Here is a 25,126-nt window from a genome sequence, read left to right on the forward strand (position 1 = left end):
ATCATAAAAAAAGATAAACCCTCACACTGCTCTTGCTGGCATCACTTGTTTAAGCTCTCAGAGCTTTTTGATATTGTTGCATTATTCCGACCAACCTACAACAAGAACTCCGATGTGAATGCCTTTTTGAATCACAGTGTTGTAGAACATTCATCTGTCTTTCTCTCCTCCCCCTCCTGGTAGAGAGAACCTGCTGGCGGACTGTCTACAGGGCTGTTTCGTGGTGACGTGTTCGCTGTGTGCTTTCATCAGCCTGGTGTGGTTAAGAGAGCAGATTGTCCATGGTGGTCCCCCACTGTGGCTGGAGCACCACCAGCAGCCCCAGCCCAACGCAGCCGGACAACAGCCCAACGAGGTAACACACGCACACATGCATGTGTTAGTAACACGTACATGCGCACACAAGATCTTACACACACTTACAGCCCCTCCATCCACATTCCTCCCCCAGGCTGCAGGTGCAGGTCAGGGAGCAGCTGATGACCCCCCTGCAGCCCCCCCTGCCCCCGCCGCCCCTCCAGCTCACAACGAGGCAGAACCAGAGCCCCCAGACGGCCTCCCAGAACAGGGGGAGGAGCCAGAACTAGACAATGAGGAAGAGGGGGCGGCGGCTGAAGATGCGGACGCCAACAATGGAGCTCAAGGTAGGAGACTAGGGCCAGCCCTCAGCTGACGGGTAACATAGGACAACGGCAATACTAAGTTATATAATATTCTTTCTCTCCATCTCTTTCTCTCTCTATCAATCTATCTTTATCTCTCTCACTTTCTCTCTTTCTACATCTCTGTTTCTGTCTCTCTGTCTATGTGTAGATGATATGAACTGGAATGCTCTAGAATGGGACAGAGCAGCAGAGGAGCTCACCTGGGAGAGGGTAAGACTGGTTTAGTTTCAGCAATCTCCAACACATCTGTCATGACTCAACTTCATGACACAACACTATCCATGACTACATCGATCACCTCGTAATGTCTCTCTCTACCTCTCAGATGCTTGGACTGGATGGCTCCTTGGTGTTCTTAGTAAGTATTTTACACACCTGGTATAAAGTAATATTTACACACCAGGTATAAAGTAATATTTACACACCAGGTATAAAGTAATATTTTACACACCAGGTATAGAGTAATATTTTACACACCTGGTATAGAGTCATATTTTACACACCTGGTATAGAGTCATATTTTACACACCAGGTATAAAGTAATATTTACACACCTGGTATAAAGTAATATTTACACACCAGGTATAAAGTAATATTTACACACCAGGTATAAAGTAATATTTACACACCAGGTATAAAGTAATATTTACACACCAGGTATAAAGTAATATTTACACACCAGGTATAAAGTAATATTTACACACCTGGTATAAAGTAATATTTACACACCAGGTATAGAGTAATATTTACACACCAGGTATAAAGTAATATTTTACACACCAGGTATAAAGTAATATTTTACACACCTGGTATAAAGTAATATTTTACACACCTGGTATAAAGTAATATTTTACACACCAGGTATAAAGTAATATTTTACACACCAGGTATAGAGTAATATTTTACACACCTGGTATAGAGTCATATTTTACACACCTGGTATAGAGTCATATTTTACACACCAGGTATAAAGTAATATTTACACACCAGGTATAAAGTAATATTTTACACACCTGGTATAGAGTAATATTTACACACCAGGTATAAAGTAATATTTACACACCAGGTATAAAGTAATATTTTACACACCTGGTATAAAGTAATATTTTACACACCTGGTATAAAGTAATATTTTACACACCAGGTATAAAGTAATATTTTACACACCTGGTATAGAGTAATATTTTACACACCTGGTATAGAGTCATATTTTACACACCTGGTATAGAGTCATATTTTACACACCAGGTATAAAGTAATATTTACACACCAGGTATAAAGTAATATTTTACACACCTGGTATAGAGTAATATTTACACACCAGGTATAAAGTAATATTTACACACCTGGTATAGAGTAATGATTAACACACCTGGTATAGGGTAATGATTAACACACCTGGTATAGGGTATGATTAACACACCTGGTATGGGGTATGATTAATAACACCTCTGGTATAGAGTAATATTTACACACCAGGTATAAAGTCATATTTACACACCTGGTATAGGTTATGATTAACACACCTGGTATGGGGTATGATTAATAACACACCTCTGGTATAGAGTAATATTTACACACCTGGTATAGAGTCATATTTACACACCTGGTATAGAGTCATATTTACACACCTGGTATAGAGTATGATTAGCAGACTTAATATGGGATGTTATTGCAGTGAAGGAAGGGGTTGTCTGTTTTCTAAGCAGTAGCACAAGAAAGTAGTGACGTGACATTTTGCGTTGTCTCGTCTTCCAGGAGCATGTGTTCTGGGTTGTCTCTCTGAACACTCTCTTCATCCTGGTGTTCGGTAAGTACACGAACACAAACTCTCTCTAGCGTAATACCCTTCTTAAAACCAACTAGCCTGGTACGGTGGTAGGGCTCAGTATAAGCCTGGGAGCTTTGATATATCTTCTTGTTCTCTCTTCCAGCGTTCTGTCCATACCACATTGGTCACTTCTCTGTCGTGGGACTTGGCTTTGAGGAATATGTAAGGAGCCGTTTGTGTCATACCTCTCCTGCCTTTCTGAGCAAAACTTAGAGGTATAATGATATGGAATTTTTGTGGAAAATTGATCCAAAGATTAAGACAGTGACTATTTTAATTATGTAATAGAACAATCTTTAATCAATCAGCTGCAGGGGAGATCTATCTCTGATTTCACAGGGAAGAACTCAAAGAGTAAATGGTTCCATGTCCCTTATTTAGTGGGAGGTAATAATACTATCATATTGTTTACACAACAGTTCTTTATACAAGCAACCATTCCCAGAGCGCAATGGCCTTGTGTTAGGTTGCAGACATACCAGGAGTCTATGAAAGGCATGACATCACAGTCCAACACAGAACATATCCCTGGAGAAGTTACAACAGCTCTGTTGAATGATATTGAATATGTGTGTCTTCTCTAGGTTCAAGCTTCCCATTTCGAGGGCCTGATCACGACCATCGTGGGGTACATCCTGCTGGCCATGACGCTCATCCTCTGTCACGTATCCTTCCGCCTACTGATGGGGATCACTTCCTGTGACCATGCAGTGTTACCATGGAGACCTGGGTGCGCAGTGTTCAAGAAATGAAAGAGAGAATTGTTAGCCGTCTGCTTTTCCTTGCCTGTCCAGAAGACAAAGCCCAATTGTAACGTTTTAAATAGTGATTTGAAGACTGAATAAGGTGTCATAATGTTGGGAGGAGGAGCAGGGATGGGGGGGAAAAAACATTCAAAACGATATTTCCTTCTATAACTGCTTATAACACAAAATAACTCCACTGAAAAGAATTACTGTACTGCCCGTTCCTGTGGACTGTTGATCCTGTCCTGAACTTGACTCTAGAATTTCACTCTTGTTCTCGTGTCAACCTGTGTTTGTTCTTAACTGGTGTCTCTCAGGGGTTTGCTGCTCTGGTCAGGTTCCAGAGGTCCCGCCGTCTACTAGGGGTCTGCTATATTGTTGTCAAGGTAACATTTTGGCTTTAAATCTATTACTGTAAATCTTAATTAAATGAAACACTGAGCGTACAAAACATTAGGAACGCACTTTCTCCTTCCATGGCACTTCCTTATTGATGTCACCTGTTAAATCCACTTCAAGATGAAGGGGATGAGACGGGTAAAAGAAGAATGTCAAAGCCTTGAGACATTGATTGTGTATGTTTACCATTCAGAGCGTGAAAAGATTTGCCTTTTGAAAGGGGTATGGTAGTAGGTGCCAGGCGCACCGCCTAGTGTCAAGAACAGCAACACTGCTGTTTTATTCCCCACTCAACACTTTCCCATGTTTATCAAGATTTTATTTTTTTACCTTTATTTAACTAGGCAAGTCAGTTAAGAACAAATTCTTATTTTCAATGACGGCCTAGGAACAGTGGGTTAACTGCCTGTTCAGGGGCAGAACTACAGATTTGTACCTCGTCAGCTCGGGGATTCGATCTGGCAACCTTTCGGTTACTAACTAGTCCAATGCTCTAACCACTAGGCTACACTGCCGACCCAAAGAACGGTCCACCAGCCAACTTGACACTGTGTCACAACATTGGAGTCAACTGGGCCAGCATCCCTGTGGAGTGCTTTCAACACCTTGTAGAGTTCATGTCCCAACAAATTGAGGCTGTTTTTGAGGGCAAAAAGGGATGCAAGGCAATATTAGGAAGATGTCCTTAATGTTTTGTTCACTCTGTGTAGAACTACTTGACGTTAAGAGGAAAACTAAATGAAGGTTGTAGCGCAACTTCTTTGAATGTAAATCTTCCTTTGACATCAATGAATGATTTATGAATTGTCTGTGTTTTCCTGCATAGTCCTTGTTGTCATGTGTGTGTTTAACATGGTGTGTGTGTGTTCCAGGTCTCTTTGCTGGTCGTCGTGGAGATAGGAGTTTTCCCCCTCATCTGTGGCTGGTGGCTCGACATCTGCTCTTTAGTACAGACATACCTCTTCTTTCTTCCTAATCCGTCTCTCTTCTTGCTCTCTCTACCTCTATCCCCCTCTCTCTCTACCTCTATCCCCCTCTCTCTACCTCTATCCCCCTCTCTCTACCTCTATCCCCCTCTCTCTACCTCTATCCCCCTCTCTCTACCTCTATCCCCCTCTCTCTACCTCTATCCCCCTCTCTCTACCTCTATCCCCCTCTCTCTACCTCTATCCCCCTCTCTCTCTCTACCTCTATCCCCCTCTCTCTCTACCTCTATCCCCCCTCTCTCTACCTCTATCCCCCTCTCTCTACCTCTATCCCCCTCTCTCTACCTCTATCCCCCTCTCTCTACCTCTATCCCCCTCTCTCTCTCTACCTCTATCCCCCTCTCTTTCTCTACCTCTATCCCCCTCTCTCTACCTCTATCCCCCCTCTCTCTACCTCTATCCCCCTCTCTCTACCTCTATCCCCCTCTCTCTCTACCTCTATCCCCCTCTCTCTCTACCTCTATCCCCCCCCCTCTCTCTCTACCTCTATCCCCCTCTCTCTCTACCTCTATCCCCCTCTCTCTCTACCCTATCCCCCCCTCTCTCTCTACCTCTATCCCCCTCTCTCTCTACCTCTATCCCCCTCTCTCTCTACCTCTATCCCCCCTCTCTCTCTCTACCTCTATCCCCCTCTCTCTACCTCTATCCCCCTCTCTCTCTACCTCTATCCCCCTCCTCTCTCTACCTCTCTCCCCCTCTCTCTCTACTTCTCTCCCCCTCTCTCTCTACCTCTCTCCCCCTGTCTCTCTACCTCTCTCCCCCTGTCTCTCTACCTCTCTCCCCCTGTCTCTCTACCTCTCTCCCCCTGTCTCTCTACCTCTCTCCCCCTGTCTCTCTACCTCTCTCCCCCTGTCTCTCTACCTCTCTCCCCCTGTCTCTCTACCTCTCTCCCCTGTCTCTCTACCTCTCTCCCCCTGTCTCTCTACCTCTCTCCCCCCTGTCTCTCTACCTCTCCCCCCCTGTCTCTCTACCTCTCTCCCCCTGTCTCTCTACCTCTCTCCCCCCCTGTCTCTCTACCTCTCTCCCCCTGTCTCTCTACCTCTCCCCCTGTCTCTCTACCTCTCTCCCCCTGTCTCTCTCTACCTCTCTCCTCCCCCTGTCTCTCTCTACCTCTCTCCCCCCCCCTGTCTCTCTCTACCTCTCTCCTCCCCCCTGTCTCTCTCTACCTCTCTCCTCCCCCTGTCTCTCTCTACCTCTCTCCTCCCCCTGTCTCTCTCTACCTCTCTCCTCCCCCTGTCTCTCTCTACCTCTCTCCTCCCCCCTGTCTCTCTCTACCTCTCTCCTCCCCCTGTCTCTCTCTACCTCTCTCCTCCCCTGTCTCTCTCTACCTCTCTCCTCCCCCTGTCTCTCTCTACCTCTCTCCTCCCCCCCTGTCTCTCTCTACCTCTCTCCTCCCCCTGTCTCTCTCTACCTCTCTCCTCCCCCTGTCTCTCTCTACCTCTCTCCCTCCCCCTGTCTCTCTCTACCTCTCTCCTCCCCCTGTCTCTCTCTACCTCTCTCCTCCCCCTGTCTCTCTCTACCTCTCTCCTCCCCCTGTCTCTCTCTACCTCTCTCCTCCCCCTGTCTCTCTCCTCTCCCCCCTGTCTCTCTCTACCTCTCTCCTCCCCCTGTCTCTCCTCTCTCCTCCCCCCACTGTCTCTCTCTACCTCCTCCTCCCCCTGTCTCTCTCTACCTCTCTCCTCCCCCTGTCTCTCTCTCTACCTCTCTCCTCCCCCTGTCTCTCTCTACCTCCTCCCCCCCCTGTCTCTCTCTACCTCTCCCTCCCCCTGTCTCTCTCTACCTCTCTCCTCCCCCTGTCTCTCTCTACCTCTCTCCCCTCCCCCCTGTCTCTCTCTACCTCTCTCCTCCCCCTGTCTCTCTCTACCTCTCTCCTCCCCCTGTCTCTCTCTACCTCTCTCCTCCCCCCCTGTCTCTCTCTACCTCTCTCTCCCCCTGTCTCTCTCTACCTCTCTCCTCCCCCTGTCTCTCTCTACCTCTCTCTCCTCCCCCTGTCTCTCTCTACCTCTCTCTCTCCCCCTGTCTCTCTCTACCTCTCTCTCCCCCCCCTGTCTCTCTCTACCTCTCTCTCCTCCCCCTGTCTGTCTCTCTCCCCCTGTCCTCTCTCCTCTCTCCCCCCCCTGTCTCTCTCTACCTCTCTCTCCTCCCCCTGTCTCTCTCTACCTCTCTCTCTCCCCCTGTCTCTCTCTACCTCTCTCCTCCCCCTGTCTCTCTCTACCTCTCTCCCCCTGTCTCTCTCTACCTCTCTCCCCCCTGTCTCTCTCCTCTCTCTCCCCCTGTCGCTCTACCTCTCTCCTCCCCCTGTCTCGCTCTACCTCTCTCCTCCCCCTGTCGCTCTACCTCTCTCCTCCCCCTGTCTCTCTCTACCTCTCTCCCCCTGTCTCTCTACCTCTCTCCCCCTGTCTCTCTCTACCTCTCTCCTCCCCTGTCTCGCTCTACCTCTCTCCTCCCCTGTCTCGCTCTACCTCTCTCCTCCCCTGTCGCTCTACCTCTCTCCTCCCCTGTCGCTCTACCTCTCTCCCCCTGTCGCTCTACCTCTCCCCCCCCCTCGCTCTACCTCTCTCCCCCCCTCTCTCTCTACCTCTCTCCCCCCGTCTCTCTCTACCTCTCTCCCCCCGTCTCTCTCTACCTCTCTCCCCCCCGTCTCTCTCTACCTCTCTCCTTCCCCCTGTCTCTCTCTACCTCTCTCCTCCCCCTGTCTCTCTCTACCTCTCTCCTCCCCCTGTCTCTCTCTCTCTCCTCTCTCCCCCCCCTCTCTCTCTACCTCTCCCCCCCGTCTCTCTCTACCTCTCTCCCCCCGTGCCTCTCTACCTCTCTCCCCCCCTGTCTCTCTCTCCTCTCTCCCCCCTCTCTCTCTACCTCTCTCCCCCCGTCTCTCTCTACCTCTCTCCCTCCCCCCGTCTCTCTACCTCTCTCCCCCCGTCTCTCTCTACCTCTCTCCCCCCGTCTCTCTCTACCTCTCTCCCCCCCCTGTCTCTCTCTACCTCTCTCCCCCCCCGTCTCTCTCTACCTCTCTCCCCCCGTCGCTCTACCTTTCTCCTCCCCTGTCTCGCTCTACCTCTCTCCTCCCCTGTCTCGCTCTACCTCTCTCCTCCCCCTGTCGCTCTACCTCTCTCCCCCTGTCGCTCTACCTCTCCCCCTGTCTCGCTCTACCTCTCTCCCCCCCCGTCTCTCTCTACCTCTCTCTCCCCGTCTCTCTCTACCTCTCTCCCCCGTCTCTGCTCTACCTCTCTCCTCCCCCCCTGTCTCTCTCTACCTCTCTCCTCCCCTGTCTCTCTCTACCTCTCTCCTCCCCCCTGTCTCTCTCTACCTCTCTCCCCCTGTCTCTCTCTACCTCTCTCCTCCCCCCTGTCTCTCTCTACCTCTCTCCTCCCCCTGTCTCTCTCTACCTCTCTCCTCTCCCCCTGTCTCTCTCTACCTCTCTCCTCCCCTGTCTCTCTCTACCTCTCTCCTCCCCCTGTCTCTCTCTACCTCTCTCCCCCTGTCTCTCTCTACCTCTCTCCTCCCCTCCCCCTGTCTCTCTCTACCTCTCTCCTCCCCCCTGTCTCTCTCTACCTCTCTCCCCCCCTGTCTCTCTCTACCTCTCCTCCCCCCTGTCTCTCTCTACCTCTCTCCTCCCCCTGTCTCTCTCTACCTCTCTCCTCCCCCTGTCTCTCTCTACCTCTCTCCTCCCCCTGTCTCTCTCTACCTCTCTCCTCCCCCTGTCTCTCTCTACCTCTCTCCCCCCTGTCTCTCTCTACCTCTCTCCTCCCCCTGTCTCTCTCTACCTCTCTCCCCCCCCCTGTCTCTCTCTCTCTCTCTCTCCCCCCCTGTCTCTCTCTACCTCTCTCCCCCCTGTCTCTCTCTACCTCTCTCCTCCCCTGTCTCTCTCTACCTCTCTCCTCCCCCTGTCTCTCTCTACCTCTCTCCTCCCCCTGTCTCTCTCTACCTCTCTCCCCCTGTCTCTCTCTACCTCTCTCCTCCCCCTGTCTCTCTCTACCTCTCTCCTCCCCCTGTCTCTCTCTACCTCTCTCCTCCCCCTGTCGCTCTACCTCTCTCCTCCCCCTGTCTCTCTCTACCTCTCTCCTCCCCCCCTGTCTCTCTCTACCTCTCTCCTCCCCCTGTCTCTCTCTACCTCTCTCCTCCCCTGTCGCTCTACCTCTCTCCCCCTGTCGCTCTACCTCTCTCCTCCCCTGTCGCTCTACCTCTCTCCCCTGTCTCTCTCTACCTCTCTCCTCCCCCTGTCGCTCTACCTCTCTCCTCCCCCTGTCGCTCTACCTCTCTCCTCCCCCTGTCTCTCTCTACCTCTCTCCTCCCCCCTGTCTCTCTCTACCTCTCTCCTCCCCCTGTCTCTCTCTACCTCTCTCCTCCCCCTGTCTCTCTCTACCTCTCTCCCCCTGTCGCTCTACCTCTCTCCTCCCCCTGTCTCTCTACTGTCTCTCTCTCTACCTCCCCCCCCTGTCGCTCTACCTCTCTCCCCTGTCGCTCTACCTCTCTCTCTCCCCCTGTCTCTCTCTACCTCTCTCTCCCCCTGTCTCTCTCTACCTCTCTCCCCCTGTCTCTCCTACCTCTCTCCCCCCTGTCTCTCTCTACCTCTCTCCTCCCCTGTCGCTCTACCTCTCTCCCCTGTCTCTCTCTACCTCTCTCCTCCCCCTGTCGCTCTACCTCTCTCCCCTGTCGCTCTACCTCTCTCCTCCCCTGTCGCTCTACCTCTCTCCTCCCCCTGTCGCTCTACCTCTCTCCCCTGTCTCTCTCTACCTCTCTCCCCCTGTCTCTCTCTACCTCTCTCCCCCTGTCTCTCTCTACCTCTCTCCTCCCCTGTCGCTCTACCTCTCTCCCCCTGTCGCTCTACCTCTCTCCTCCCCTGTCGCTCTACCTCTCTCCCCCTGTCTCTCTCTACCTCTCTCCCCCTGTCTCTCTCTACCTCTCTCCTCCCCTGTCTCTCTCCTCTCTCCCCCCTGTCTCTCTCTACCTCTCTCCCCCTGTCTCTCACCCTCTCTCCCCCTGTCTCTCTCTACCTCTCTCCCCCCTGTCTCTCTCTGCCTCTCTCCCCCTGTCTCTCTCTACCTCTCTCCCCCTGTCTCTCTCTACCTCTCTCCCCCTGTCTCTCTCTACCTCTCTCCCCCCTGTCTCTCTCTACCTCTCTCCCCCCCTGTCTCTCTCTACCTCTCTCCCCCTGTCTCTCTCTACCTCTCTCCCCCTGTCTCTCTCTACCTCTCTCCCCCCTGTCTCTCTCTCCTCTCCCCCCCTGTCTCTCTCTACCTCTCTCTCCCCCCTGTCTCTCTCTACCTCTCTCCCCCCTCTGTCTCTCTCTACCTCTCTCCCCCCTGTCTCTCTCTACCTCTCTCCCCCTGTCTCTCTCTACCTCTCTCCCCCTGTCTCTCTCTACCTCTCTCCCCCCCCTGTCTCTCTCTACCTCTCTCCCCTGTCTCTCTCTACCTCTCTCCCCCTGTCTCTCTCTACCTCGCTCCCTTTTTATCATCAAACATTGCTCTCTATCTCTCCTCCCTGCTTTCTTAAATAAAAACACGTTTCTCTTCCATCTGTTCTGCAGGAGATGTTTGATGCGTCTCTAAAGGACAGAGAGCTGAGTTTTAAATCTGCTCCAGGCACCACCATGTTCCTCCACTGGCTGGTGGGAATGGTTTACGTCTTCTACTTCGCATCCTTCATCCTCCTACTGAGAGAGGTAGGTGACAGGGCTCACACTGATGCTCAGACCCAAATGACACCCTTTTCCCTTTTATAGTGTGGTACTTTTGACCAGGGCGCATAGGGTTAGTTCTGTGGACCGTACAGCCTAGTGCGAACAGATTCGGGCATTGGTTAGAATCCGAATCTTGCCCTTCTGACTCGCAAACTCTCCTAACTTTCCTGTCTCCTCATCACTATCCTATCTTAATAAAATACATAAAACCCCTTAAAACATGTATTATTATAAAAATAAAGTAGTGCACTATATATAGGGTGACAATGGAGACATTCTCATTGACTGCATTGTTAGTGTGTTGATGAGTTGCTGTGTTGGGTCAGGTGCTGAGGCCTGGGGTCCTGTGGTTTCTGAGAAACCTGAACGATCCAGACTTCAACCCAGTCCAGGAGATGATCCACCTACCTATCTACAGACACATCCGCAGGTTCATCCTGTCTGTGGTACGTACATCTACAGACACATCCGCAGGTTCATCCTGTCTGTGGTACGTACATCTACAGACACATCCACAGGTTCATCCTGTCTGTGGTACAATACATTGAGATCAGCACTTGGTGAACACTACATTTCAGACCTACATTGTTCCTAACGAGTAGTTCCATGCCAGCTCTGGCTCTGCTTTGATTATGTGCCGATCATTAAAGGTGTGTTTGATCTCTCCTCTTGTCCCCCTAGGTGGTGTTTGGTTCTATCGTCCTCCTGATGCTGTGGCTGCCCATCAGGATGATAAAGGTCTTCCTCCCTGCCTTCCTCCCCTACAACGTCCTCCTTTACAGGTACACTCCTTCCTCCCCTACAGGTACACTCCTTCCTCCCCTACAACGTCCTCCTCTACAGGTACACTCCTTCCTCCCCTACAACGTCCTCCTCTACAGGTACACCTACGTGGCTCAACTGTGGCCAGTAGTGGTTGCCACCCCTGGTCCTGGAGAGCTGCAGTGTGTATAAGTGTTGTATTTGGATGCGAGTGTTTCCTAACACCTTCCTCTATCCTCCTCTCCTTTCTCTCCCCCCTCCTCTGTTCTCTCGCTCTCTCTCTCGCTCCCTCTCTCTCTCTCTCCAGTGATGCCCCAGTCAGTGAGCTGTCTCTCGAGCTGTTGCTGCTGCAGGTGGTTCTGCCAGCTCTCCTAGAGCAGGGTCACACACGGCAGTGGCTCAAAGGTCTGGTCAGGACCTGGACTGTTAGTGCTGGATACCTACTGTAAGTCTATACATACTTCTATACACACTTAGACACTACTTCAGGGTACCTACTGTAAGTCTATACATACTTCTATACACACTTAGACACTACTTCAGGGTACCTACTGTACGTCTATACATACTTCTATACACACTTAGACACTACTTCAGGGTACCTACTGTAAGTCTATACATACTTCTATACACACTTAGACACTACTTCAGGGTACCTACTGTACGTCTATACATACTTCTATACACACTTAGACACTACTTCAGGGTACCTACTGTAAGTCTATACATACTTCTATACACACTTAGACACTACTTCAGGGTACCTACTGTACGTCTATACATACTTCTATACACACTTAGACACTACTTCAGGGTACCTACTGTACGTCTATACATACTTCTATACACACTTAGACACTACTTCAGGGTACCTACTGTACGTCTATACATACTTCTATACACACTTAGACACTACTTCAGGGTACCTACTGTACGTCTATACATACTTCTATACACACTTAGACACTACTTCAGGGTACCTACTGTACGTCTATACATACTTCTATACACACTTAGACACTACTTCAGGGTACCTACTGTAAGTCTATACATACTTCTATACACACTTAGACACTACTTCAGGGTACCTACTGTACGTCTATACATACTTCTATACACACTTAGACACTACTTCAGGGTACCTACTGTAAGTCTATACATACTTCTATACACACTTAGACACTACTTCAGGGTACCTACTGTAAGTCTATACATACTTCTATACACACTTAGACACTACTTCAGGGTACCTACTGTAAGTCTATACATACTTCTATACACACTTAGACACTACTTCAGGGTACCTACTGTAAGTATACATACTTCTATACACACTTAGACACTACTTCAGGGTACCTACTGTAAGTCTATACATACCTCTATACACACTTAGACACTACTTCAGGGTACCTACTGTAAGTCTATACATACTTCTATACACACTTAGACACTACTTCAGGGTATCCCAACTGGCAGTGATTTTATATTATTGCAAAAATATATTGTTGGACATTGAAGACTGTAAAATACCAGGAAATTGTTTCCAAAGTATTCCCACGCGTAAGAGAGAGAGATACTGTGCCTTCGGAAAGTATTCAGACCCCTTGACTTTTTCCACATTTTGTTACGTTACAGCCTTATTCTGGATGACCTTTTTTTAATCCTAAACGATCTAAACACAATACCCATAATGACAAAGCGAAAACAGATTTTTCAAAATAAAATATATATTATTCACTTAAGTATTCAGACTCTTTGCTATTTTTATTTTTGTATTTTTTATTTATTTCACCTTTATTTAACCAGGTAGGCTAGTTGAGAACACCTTTATTTAACCAGGTAGGCTAGTTGAGAACACCTTTATTTAACCAGGTAGGCTAGTTGAGAACACCTTTATTTAACCAGGTAGGCTAGTTGAGAACACCTTTATTTAACCAGGTAGGCTAGTTGAGAACACCTTTATTTAACCAGGTAGGCTAGTTGAGAACAAGTTCTCATTTACAACTGCGACCTGGCCAAGATAAAGCATAGCAGTGTGAACAGACAACACAGAGTTACACATGGAGTAAACAATTAACAAGTCAATAACACAGTAGGGGAAAAAAAAGGGGGGAGTCTATATACATTGTGTGCAAAAGGCATGAGGAGGTAGGCGAATAATTACAATTTAGCAGATTAACACTGGAGTGATAAATGATCAGATGGTCATGTACAGGTAGAGATACTGGTGTGCAAAAGAGCAGAAAAGTAAATAAATAAAAACAGTATGGGGATGAGGTAGGTAAAATGAGACTCAATTGAGCTCAGGTTCATCCTGTTTCCATTGATCATCCTTGAGAGATGTTTCTACAACTTGATTGGAGTCCACCTGTGGTAAGTTTAATTGATTGGACATGATTTGAAAAGGCTCATACCTGTCTATGTGAGGTCCCACAGTTGACAGTGCATGTCAGAGCCAAAACCAAGCCATGAGGTTGAAGGAATTGTCCGTAGAGCTCCGAGACAGGATTGTGTCGAGACACAGATCTGGGGAAGTGTACCAAAACATTTCTGCAGCATTGAAGGTCCCCAAGAACACAGTGGCTTCCATCATTCTTAAGTGGAAGAAGTTGGGAACCACCAAGACTCTTCCTAGAGCTGACCGCCTCGGCCAAACTGAGCAATCTGGGGAGAAGGGCCTTGGTCAGGGAGGTGACCAAGAACCCGATGGCAAGTGGTGTAAAGTACTTTAGTAAAAAATAAAGTACTACTTAAGTAGTTTTTTGGGATATCTGTACTTTACTTTACTATTAATATTTTGGACAACTTTTACTTTTACTCTACTACATTCCAAATTAAAATTATGTACTTTTTTGTCCATACATTTTCCCTGATACCCAAAAGTACTCGTTACATTTTTAATGCTCAGCAGGACAGAACATGGTCCAATTCACACACTTATCAAGAGAACATTCCTGGTCATCCCTACTACCTCTGATCTGACTCACTAAACACGTGCTTTGTTTGTAAATTATGTCTGAGTTTTGGAGTGTGCCTCTGGCTATCTGTAAATAAAATAAAAGATTGTGCCTACTGGTTTGCTTAATATAAGGAATTTAAGAAATTATTCATACTTTTACTTTTGATACTTAAGTATATTTAAAACCAAATACTTTTAGAATTTTACTCAAGTAGTATTTTACTGGGTGACTTTCTATTAAGGTATCTTTACTTTTACTCAAGTATGACAATTGTGTACTTTTTACACCACAGCCCGATGGTCACTCTGACAGATCTCTAGGGTTCCTCTGTGGAGATGGGAGAACCTTCAAGGACAACCATCTCTGCAGCACTCCACCAATCAGACCTTTATAGTAGAGTGGCCAGACTGAAGCCACTCCTCAGTAAAAGGCACATCACAGCCCGCTTGGAGTTTGCCAAAAGGCACCTAAAGATTCTCAGAACATGAGAAACAAGATTCTCTGGTCTGATGAAATCAAGATTGAACTTGTTGGCCTGCCGATGGTTTGTATGTATGAAAACAAATTGCTGCCAAAGGTGCTTCAATAAAGTACGGTGTAAAGGATCTGAATACTTATGTTAATGTGATATTTCCGTTTTTTTATTTGACTAATTAGCAAAAATGCCTAAACCCGTTTTTGCTTTGTCATTATGGGGTACCGTGTGTAGATTGCTGCGGACATTTAAAATAATAATAATACATTTTAGAATATGGCTGTAACAAAATGTGGAAAAAGTCAATGGGTCTGAATACTTTCCGAAGGCACCGTGACCGTATACAAATGTTAGGTTTGAAATAATGTTTTAGTAAAATATTTTGTCTGTTTGGGTGTCTTGTGGTCAATTTGCAGTTTACATGTTCTGGCACCCTGACCATCTGCTCAAGAAAGAATCGGCCAGCGGCTGAATCTAGTTGATGATCCCTGCACTGCATATTCACACTTATATACACACACTCCCAAACAGTATAGTATATATTTATTAACTCTCTCTACCCCTCCACTCCTACCCCTCTCCTCATTTCCCTCTCTTGTCCTCCTCCCTCCCCCCTTCAAGAGACCTCCACTCTTACCTGCTGGGTGAACAGGAAGACAATGAGGCCAACCAGCCTGTCAACAACAACAACAACCCTGCTCCCGGTCACCATCACAACAACCCCGCCCATGTTGTGGGGGAAGGGCTTCATGCAGCCCATCAGGCCATATTACAGCAGGGTGGACCTATAGGCTTCCAACCCTACCAACGCCCTCTACGCTTCTCCTTTAGGGTGAGTCACACTACACATTACAGCAGGTGGACCTAGAGGCTTCCAGCCCTACCACTTCAGGAAAAGTCCCCTCCCTATAATTTGTCTCTTTCCTCCTGTCTGTAGATCGTCTTGCTGATAGGCTTTATGTGTGTCACTCTGCTGGTGGCCAGCCTGGTGTGTCTCACGTTACCAGGTGAGACATGGTCATGGACACGCTCCATTATTTATTGATTCATTTTTATCATTTTTAGCAGAAGCTCTTATCCAAAGCAATTAGGGATAAGTGCCTTGCTCAGGGGCACATAGACATATTATTCACCTAGTCAGCTCGGGGATTCGAACCAGCGACCTTTCGGTTACTGGCCCAACGCTCCTAACCACTAGGCTAGCTGCCACACTTGACATGTTTCTTAATTTAAATAAAATTAGTATAATTGATTCATCTCGAGCTAGGAAATGTATTGTATGCCCTTTTTCTACCCTGAATGTCTAGAACATTTTGTTACATTACAGCCTTATTCTAAAATGTATAAAATACATTTTCCTCCCCATCAATCTACACACACTACCCCATAATGAGAAAGCAAAAACAGTTTTTTAGAAATGTTAGCAATTGTATTACAAATGAAAAACAGATATCTTATTTACATAAGTATTCAGACCCTTTGCTATGAGACTCGAAATTGATCTTAGGTGCATCCTGTCTCCATGGATCATCCTTGAGATGTTTCTACAACTTGATTAGAGTCCGCCTGTGGTAAATTTAAATTGATTGGACATGATTTGGAAAAGCACACACCTGTCTATATAAGGTCCCACAGTTGACAGTGCATGTCAGAGCAAAAACCAAGCTATGTCGAAGGAATTGTCCATAGAGCTCCAAGACAGGATTGTGTCGAGGCACAGATCTGGGGAAGCGTACCAAAACATTTCTGCAGCATTGAAGAACACCAAGACTTCGTAGAGCTGGCTGCCCAGCCAAAGTGAGCAATCAAGGGAGAAGGGCCTTGGTAAGGGAGGTGACCAAGAACCCGATGGTCACTCTGACAGAGCTCTAGAGTTCCTCTGTGGAGATGGGAGAACTTTCCAGGAGGACAACCATCTCTGCAGCATGCTACCAATCAGGCCTTTATGGTAGAGTGGCCGGACAGAAGCCACTCCTCAGTAAAAGGCACATGACAGCCCGCTTGGAGTATACCAAAAACCACCTAAAGATTCTCAGACCATGAGAAACAAGTTTCTCTGGTCTGATGAAACCAAGACTGAACTGTTTGGCCTGAATGCCAAGCGTCACCTCTGGAGGAAACCTGACACCATCCCTACGGTGAAGCATGGTGGTGGCAGCATCGTGCTGTGGGGATGTTTTTCAGTGGCAGAGACTGGAAGACTAGTCAGGATCAAGACAAAGATGAACGGAGCAAAGTACAGAGAGATCCTTGATGAAAACCTGCTCCAGAGCACTCAGGACCTCAGACTGGGGGCGAAGGTTCACCTTCCAACAGGACAACGACCCTAAGCACACAGCCAAGACAACGCACGAGTGGCTTCGGGACAAGTCTCTGAATGTCCTTGAGTGGCCCAGCCAGAGCCCAGACTTGAACCCGATAAGGACATCTCTGGAGAGACCTGAAAATAGCTGTGCAGCGACGTTCCCCATCCAACCTGACAGAGCTTGAGAGGATCTGCAGAGAAGAATGGGAGAAACTCCTCAAATACAGGTGTACCAAGCTTGTAGCATCATACCCAAGAAGACTCGAGGCTGTAATCGCTGCCAAAGGTACTTCAACAAAGTACTGAGTATTGCGTGTGGATTGATGAGGGAAAAAAACACATTTATACCATTTTAGAATAAGGCTGTAACGTAACAAAATGTGAAAAGTTAAGGGGTCTGAATACTTTCCGAATGCACTGTATATCTGTTTCATAAGTATCTGAAGCCTATCTGTGTACTGTAGTTTTTGCGGGCCGATGGCTGATGTCGTTCTGGACGGGTAGCTCTAAGATCCATGAGCTGTATACAGCAGCGTGTGGTCTGTACGTGTGCTGGCTGTCCATCCGCGGTGCCACCGTGCTGTTGGCCTGGATGCCCCAGGGACGCACCATCATCATGATCAAAGTCCAGGAGTGGACTCTCATGGTAAGACCTACTCTCTGCTGGAACAGTATGTGGACAAAGATATGGTAGGCTGTACTCATTATGAAGGTGGCTGGATGGATACCTTTATGTGGCTGTGTGTCCAAGGCCGAGATGTCCATGCCAAGATACTTTATGTAATATTTCAACATCCGATCATCTCGTGCCTTTCATTTTGTGTGTGGGTTTGTGTAGATTCTGAAGACCCTGGTAGTAGCATTGCTGGTGGCAGGTGTTATTCCTCTACTGCTGGGCCTGCTGTTTGAGCTGGTCATCGTTGCTCCACTACGCGTTCCTCTGGACCAGACACCTCTCTTCTACCCCTGGCAGGTACTGAGTGTGTTAGAGAGCTAGAATGTAATAGTAGTGATCAGTGTTTTTTTAAACCGTAAAACTCATTGTACCTTGTGTGTGTGTGTGTGTGTGTGTGTGTGTGTGTGTGTGTAGGACTGGGCTCTGGGGGTGCTCCATGCCAAAATCATCGCTGCCATCACCCTCATGGGTCCCCAGTGGTGGCTAAAGTCTGTCATAGAACAGGTGTGTTACCTTATACCACGTCATTATTCCTTAACCCTGGCGTTCCTTCCAGCATTGGGGAACATCCCGTGCCACATCTATTTCTATGGACACAAGCACATGACTCACAACTGTTCACACCGCTCTTGTTGGCAGAGAGAATACAGAGAGATACATCTTGACATGTCTAATGTCTATTCATATGATATTTGAGTGACTCAAATATTAGAACAAAATCTATGGGCTAAAAACCATTAGCTGACATGGTCTAGTTGATCTGGGAATTTCTGACAAGTTATAAATAGCTCTAAGGTAGACTGACATGACGAGAAACTGTTGATGCACAACCCAATTTAAAAATGACATTCTACCATTTACAATTTAAGAGTAATCTGAAAGCCAGACTGAGTTCCTAAAAAAGACAACACTGCCTTAACCTAATAGAATTAGAATTCTCAATCTCACACTGTTTACCCAGCTTACATTGTGACTGTAATTGAACCTGTGGAAACCAATGAGACATGTCCACTCCCTCTACATGATCAATATATCTTTTAACCTTTTGATACTGTGTAAAGTGACCCGTGAGGGCTAACATTGCCACCTCTCCTCCTGTCAGGTGTATGCTAACGGCATCAGAAACATCGACCTCCATTTCATTATCCGTAAGCTGGCTGCCCCTGTCATCTCAGTGCTGCTGCTGTCCCTGTGTGTCCCCTACGTCATAGCAGCCGGGGTCGTACCTACCGTAGGTCAGTCGTGTTTGCGTGTGTGTGTGTGCGTGCGTTCGTGCGTGTGTGCTAATAACACTGGACCCCTCCTGGTGTATCAGGTGTGACTCCAGAGATGCAGATTCTGATACAGAGGAGGATCTACCCGTTCCTCCTGATGGTGGTGTCCATCATCGGCATCCTCTCCTTCCAGATACGACAGTTCAAACGTCTTTACGAACACATCAAGAACGACAAGTAACCACCCACCCTTTTCTCCATATCTGTCCTGTTCATTCAGTGTTAGTACAACCCTGGTCCTGGGGAGCTTCAGCGTATGCAGGGTTTTGTTTCGGCCAAGCACTACCACACCCGATTTAACTATTCAAGGTCTTGATCAGCTGCTGACACACAAACTTTGTAAGTGCTTTAGTATTGTGATTGATATGACTCTTTTCTCCCCTGTTCCCTCTCTGCCTTTCCTGCAGGTACCTGGTTGGCCAGCGGCTTGTCAACTATGAACGCAAGGCGAGGGGAGCCAGCTCTGTCTCGCCCCTTAACCCTATCCCAGAGTAGTCATGTTTGTGTGAGGTCAAGGCTTTTGGAAATGACCCTTCTCGTGTTCTCCCTCCCTCTCTCGTTCTCTCAGTGGTGTTCATGCCTTGCTTTGGTTAAGTGCAACCTGAGAACTGTACATGTGTAAATACTTTGGACGCACTCTGTTGTCTGAAATGTAAAAGACTTGAATTAATGCAGTGACCATTGTACATCTTAGTGTATTTATGAAATCAAACTGACAATTTGCCTCCTGTTTGTGTCCTGTTGATTGTCATGTTATAAAATTGTACATTAAAAAAAAGTTTTTACATAATGGAGGTGGTGTGACAGCTTCTTCTTTTGGGATAAGTGAAGATTCCAGCACATTTCCAAACTTCTCCTTTAGTATGTCAGGTATCTCATCTGCCAGCTCTCTGGTAGTTTTAGTTACGTTCCGTCCTTCCTCTGAGGGGAACTGGGTGGTGATGAGTCTGGCCCATGTAGGTGAGCCTCCTGTTGGGCTTCAGGATGGAGCAGAGAGACTTACAGAAGATGGAGCTTGGGGAGCTCTGATGGTAGCCACATTTCTCTATGAAGTCTTCTCTGTGTCTTGTATCCAGAGTGAACTTGTATAGCTCCGTCCAGAGCCCAGTTTCTCTTTTCATCTGGCCACTCCAGAATGGGCATCTCTCCCTCCTGTCTGATCCTGTATACTCTGGAGTTCTGCCTTTATCACCATGTGATGGCGTTTCTCATCTCCCGCTAGGATGGTGACATCAAATCCCATTCCTGACAAGAGCCGTTATTCTCAAAGCAGAACCCTCGGCGGCGGTGGTTAAAGATTTTATCATAGAGGTGTGGGAGTTCAAGTCGCCCGCGCCCGCCGCTGTGGATGGTGAGGTTCTCGAATGGGACCGTCATCAGGTGACAGCTGTGTGCACGCTAGAGAGCAGACACACATTCCCACACTCTAATCAAAGTTTAGACCTATTTGTTACGTATAGTTGATACAACAGGGGTAAATAAACCAAGGACCAATAAATAACCAATTTGCCTTTATTTTCAATTGGAAAAGACTCTTTGTGGTCATGAATGATATCACTGTAGCTGTCCTGGGCGGCAGCAATGTGAATAGTCTGGGTAGCCATTTGACTAGAGGTTCAGGAGTCTTATGGCTTGGGGGTAGAAGCTGTTAAGAAGGCTCTTGGACCTAGACTTGGCGCTCCGGTACCGCTTGCCGTGTAGTAGAAGGGAGAAGGGGTGGCTGGAGTCTTTGACAATTTTCACTCAGAATGGTGGGTGTGATATTTACACCCTGGTGTGAAGTCACATGGGTGTGGTTTTCACATCCTAGTTTGAAGTTATGCCAGCAGCATACCACCCTGCATACCACTGCTGGCTTGCTTCTGAAGCTAAGCAGGGTTGGTCCTGGTCAGTCCCTGGATGGGAGACTGCTGGAAGTAGTGTTGGAGGGCCAGTAAGAGGCACTCTTTCCTCTGGTCAAAAATAAATATCCAATACCCCAGGGGACACTGCCCTGTGTAGGGTGCTGTCTTTCGGATGGGACGTTAAACGGGTGTCTTGACTTTCTGAGGTCATTAAAGATCTCATGGCACTTATTGTAGGAGTGTTAACCCTGGTGTCCTGGCTAAATTCCCAATCTGTCCCTCAAACCATCACGATCACCTAATAATCCCCAGTTTACAATTGTCTCATTCATCCCCCCTCCTCTCCCTGTAACTATTCCCCAGGTCATTGCTGCAAATGAGAACGTGTTCTCAGTCAACTTACCTGGTTAAATAACAAATAAATAGAATAAATGAAGTCCGCCCCCCTCATAAATCAACGAGGTGTGAAAGATCATTTGACATAAGCGACCCTACAATAACTACTTATGTGTGGGAGTGTTGTTATAGTGTGTGTGCGCAGGGTCAGTGTAGATAGTCTGGGTACCATTAATTGACTATTTAACTGTCTGGCTATTTAGCAGTCTTATGGCTTGGGGGTAGAAACTGTCTCGGAGTCTGTTAGTCCGAGAGCCGATGCTCCGGTACCGTTTGCTAAATGGTAGAAGAGTGAACAGTCTATGGTTTGGGTGCCGGGAGTCTTTGGCAATTTCAGGCCTTCCTATGAAACTTCCTGATAAAGAGGTCCTGGATGGCAGGGAGCTCGGCCCCAGTAATGTACTGGGCTGTCCGTACCACCCTTTGTAGTGCTTTGCGGTCAAGGGCGGTGAATTTGCCATACCAAGTGGTGGTGCAGACAGTCAAGATGCTCTTGAAGATGCAGCTTTAGAACTTTGAGGATCCGAGGGCCCATGCCAAATATTTTCTGCCTCCTGAGGGGGAAGAGGTGCTGCAGTGCCTTTTTCACGACTGTGCGGGTGTGTGTGGACCATGTTAAGTGCTTTGTCGTGACATAACTATTATTAATGTTATGACATGCTATTTATCAAATAATGAACTGTTTAATTATTACGTGACTAAATTAATCACGTAACAACTAACTCATTAGTAACTTCAGGCACCATGGGAAGAGTTTGTTTAATGAGTTACCGTTTCCCGAATGAACTCAAAAATATATCAGAATCTCGATATCATAGCAGTCAATCATTTCCTCATATCAGTGTCATTCTGAACATCGCATAATCCTTTAAATCTGCACAAACCCGGGTCTCTCTAATCATTCCGTACCACACAAATTGAGTTGATTATTTATTTACTTACAAGCTAAATGATAACATAAGATAAACATACAGTCTAGGTTATTGATTAGAACTTAATACAATGACAACAGGTCCTTAGCGGACCAACACAATATGACATGTGTTACACAAGAAGGAGATTTAAATAAAGAGAGAGAGAGCAAGAGAGAAAAGCAACACTTGGATACATTTGTAAGTCCTAGTACCTTGCCCCGAACTGCCGCTTTTATGGTTAAGAAGTGTAATGCATGTAATTATACGTGTAGAAGGTCTCTGTTGGATATCTTCGGATGGCCTGCTCTTTCGTCCTCAGGTGTAAGTCTCTGATTGTCCACATGATGTCACAATGTCCTTTCTCTTAGTTGTCTGTTTCCTTGCACTCGTTCTGTAAGAGTGGTCTTCTCGGGACTGCTAATCAGCCGTGTAGATGATTCCAGTGTGGGAATGAGAGCAGTGTAGACAAACGATGACTTGAAGAGAATAACCGGGTGGTCCTGCTTGAATTCACCTTCTTAGATACAGTACTTAAGACAGCTACTCAACCGTAGCATTGATTGTTAACATAAATCTTCAATAATATTCCAACCGGAGACTTCCTTTGTCTTCAGAAAAGCAAAGGGAGCTACCTCTCATGTGAAATGCACGTGACCAGCGCGTGACTGCTGGCAGCCCTCTGACTCATTCCCCTCTCATTCAGCCCCCCTTCATAGTAGAAGTGTCACGGCTGACTAGGTGTGTAGATAGGAATTAGGCGCAGAGAGATCCAGGGGAAAGATGCACTTTAAGGACCACCCGAACAGGCGGGGGAGCCAACTTCGGTGGGAGTCGTGACAAGAAGCCTCAAACAAGTTTCTAAAGACGGTTGACATCTAGTGGAAGCCTTAGGAAGTGCAACATGACCAATATCCCACTGTATCTTCAATAGGGGCTGAGTTGAAAATCGACCAACTTCCGATTTCCCACTTCCTGGTTGGATTCTTTCTCAGGATTTTGCCTGCCATATGAGTTATGTTATACTCACAGACATCATTCAAACAGTTTTAGAAACTTCAGAGTGTTTTCTATCAAAATATACTAATAATATGCATATATTAGCAACTGGGACTGAGGAGCAGGCAGTTTACTCTGGGGACCTCTGGGCACCTTATTAATCCGAGCTACTCAATACTGCCCCCAGCCATTAGAAGTTTAAGAGGTTCCTTTGTCTTCTTTAACCTCGTGTTGCGTTTCGAGGTCGTGACTAATCGTAGACCTTGACTGCAGCGCCTGGTCTTCTAGTCTAGTATGTTAATTCTTAACTCACATGCTTTATACCCTCAGGTAAAAAGGGGCATTTCCGTCTTTATGACAAGCTCTCTTGGGTTCCCCGGGGTGTCTTATCGTCACAAAAACATTCTCTTTAATCTGGATATTTTCTACACAACGTAAAGTATCTAAACCTCATATATACATTATGAAAACTCTTCAAGTTAGAATGTTTCGTTATAAAGTCTTCATTTAACTTTTAATAACGTCGTAAAATAAACATTAATTTTCATATTCCATCCATCATTATTCCCACCCATTCAGATGATGAAATATATTGTCCCAGAGTCCATTTATTTGATGTTTTACTTCAGGGTTGTAAACTCTTACACCGTCACCGTCAACTCTCTCCCCCTCTGCAGGAGAGATATCTCTGTAGAGCGGATCCACTGTAACCTGATCCTCATAGGCCAGTCATGACACCTAAGTGATGTGGATTCCAAGGAACTTGAAGCTCTCGACCCGCTCCACTACAGCCCTGTCGATGTGGATGGGGGTGTGCTCTCCCCTCTTTCTCCTATAGCTCACGATCAGCTCCTTGGTCTTACTGATGTTGAGGGAGAGGTTGTTGTACTGGCACCCCATTGCTAAGTCTCTGACCATCTCCATATAGGCTGTCTCATTGCCGTCTGTAAACAGGCCTACCATCATCGTGTCGTCAGCAAACTTGATGATGGTGTTGGAGTTGTGCATGGCCATGCAGTCGTGGGTGAACAGGGAGTACAGGAGGGGGCAAAGCACACACCCCTGAGGGGCCCATGTGTTGAGGTTCAGCGAGCCAGAGGTGTTGTTGCCTACCCTTACCACCTGCGACTGGCCCATTAGGAAGTCCAGGATCCAGTTGTAGAGGGAGAGGTTCAGTCCCATGGTGACATCCTGGAGCATCAGTAGGCGTGGAGTGGGTTGAAGCCCAGTTTTAGACAAAGTTGAAAGTAGCTTGGGCTTTGCTTGTAATCCCGTAGATCTGCTCAGTTCGGCCTTCATTGAGTAGACAACCTCCCCATGAAGGCCTTTATAGGATGATGGCATGTCTCTGAAGACGAATGTGAAAAGTGCATTTCAGGACATTATGTACAGTTGAAGTCACCATCCCAACCGTGAAGCACGGGGGTGGCAGCATCATGTTGTGGGGGTGCTTTGTTGCAGGAGGGACTCGTGCACTTCATAAAATTGCTGGAATCATGAGGAAGGAAAATTATGTGGATATATTGAAGCAACATCTCATGACATCAGTCAGGAAGTTAAAGCTTGGTCGCAAATGGGTCTTCCAAATGGACAATGACCTCAAGCATACTTCCAAAGTCGTGGCAAAATGTCTTAAGGACAACAAAGTCAAGGATTTGGAGTGGCCATCACAAAGACCTGACCTCAATCCTATAGAAAATTTGTGGGCAGAACTGAAAAAGCGTGTGCGAGCAAGGAGACCTACAAACCTGACTCAGTTACACCAGCTCTGTCAGGAGGAATGGGCCAAAATTCACCCAAGTTATTGTGGGAAGCTTGTGGAAGGCTACCCAAAACATTTGACCCAAGTTAAACAATTTAAAGGCAATGCTACCAAATACTAATTGAGTGTTTGTAAACTTCTGACCCACTGGGTGATGAAATAAATAAAACTGAAGTAAATCATTCTCTCTACTATTATTCTGACATTTCACATTCTTTAAATAAAGTGGTGATCCTAACTGACCTAAAACAGGGAATTTTACCAGGATTAAATGTCAGGAATTGTGAAAAACTGAGTTTAATTCAATTCATTTGGCTAAGGTGTATGTAAACGTCCGACTTCAACTGTAGGTAGGCTACATGGAGAAAGTGTTTACTTTTTGCAATAAAAGGGATATTGTCATATAATTTAACTGTAATCCAAAGTGTATTACAGTGAGTGAATCTGAAAAG

At 46.9% G+C, this 25,126-nt stretch overlaps 1 protein-coding gene and 1 pseudogene across 2 annotated transcripts in view; one reads left to right on the forward strand and one right to left on the reverse strand.

Annotated features, from left to right (window-relative positions):
• The window catches only part of LOC112215499 (E3 ubiquitin-protein ligase MARCHF6), a 33,197-nt gene extending 13,641 nt beyond the window's left edge, over positions 1-19,556 (forward strand). For both annotated transcript variants that reach the window (XM_042298942.1, XM_042298943.1), the window contains exons 6-26: positions 184-355; positions 452-644; positions 814-875; positions 991-1,023; positions 2,424-2,475; positions 2,600-2,658; positions 3,081-3,161; positions 3,560-3,628; positions 4,514-4,588; positions 10,158-10,292; positions 10,637-10,756; positions 10,992-11,092; positions 11,380-11,517; positions 15,129-15,339; positions 15,445-15,514; positions 17,277-17,458; positions 17,651-17,785; positions 17,903-17,992; positions 18,591-18,723; positions 18,804-18,939; positions 19,170-19,556. In XM_042298942.1, the coding sequence (XP_042154876.1) occupies positions 184-355; positions 452-644; positions 814-875; positions 991-1,023; positions 2,424-2,475; positions 2,600-2,658; positions 3,081-3,161; positions 3,560-3,628; positions 4,514-4,588; positions 10,158-10,292; positions 10,637-10,756; positions 10,992-11,092; positions 11,380-11,517; positions 15,129-15,339; positions 15,445-15,514; positions 17,277-17,458; positions 17,651-17,785; positions 17,903-17,992; positions 18,591-18,723; positions 18,804-18,939; positions 19,170-19,257 (2,335 nt within the window). In that variant the 3' untranslated portion in view covers positions 19,258-19,556. The remainder of the gene's footprint in view (positions 1-183; positions 356-451; positions 645-813; positions 876-990; positions 1,024-2,423; positions 2,476-2,599; positions 2,659-3,080; positions 3,162-3,559; positions 3,629-4,513; positions 4,589-10,157; positions 10,293-10,636; positions 10,757-10,991; positions 11,093-11,379; positions 11,518-15,128; positions 15,340-15,444; positions 15,515-17,276; positions 17,459-17,650; positions 17,786-17,902; positions 17,993-18,590; positions 18,724-18,803; positions 18,940-19,169) is intronic.
• LOC112234921 lies at positions 19,511-24,112 on the reverse strand (annotated as a pseudogene).
• Between the last annotated feature and the right edge of the window lie 1,014 nt (positions 24,113-25,126).

Source organism: Oncorhynchus tshawytscha, linkage group LG16, assembly GCF_018296145.1.
Source record: "Oncorhynchus tshawytscha isolate Ot180627B linkage group LG16, Otsh_v2.0, whole genome shotgun sequence".
NCBI lineage: Eukaryota > Metazoa > Chordata > Actinopteri > Salmoniformes > Salmonidae > Oncorhynchus > Oncorhynchus tshawytscha.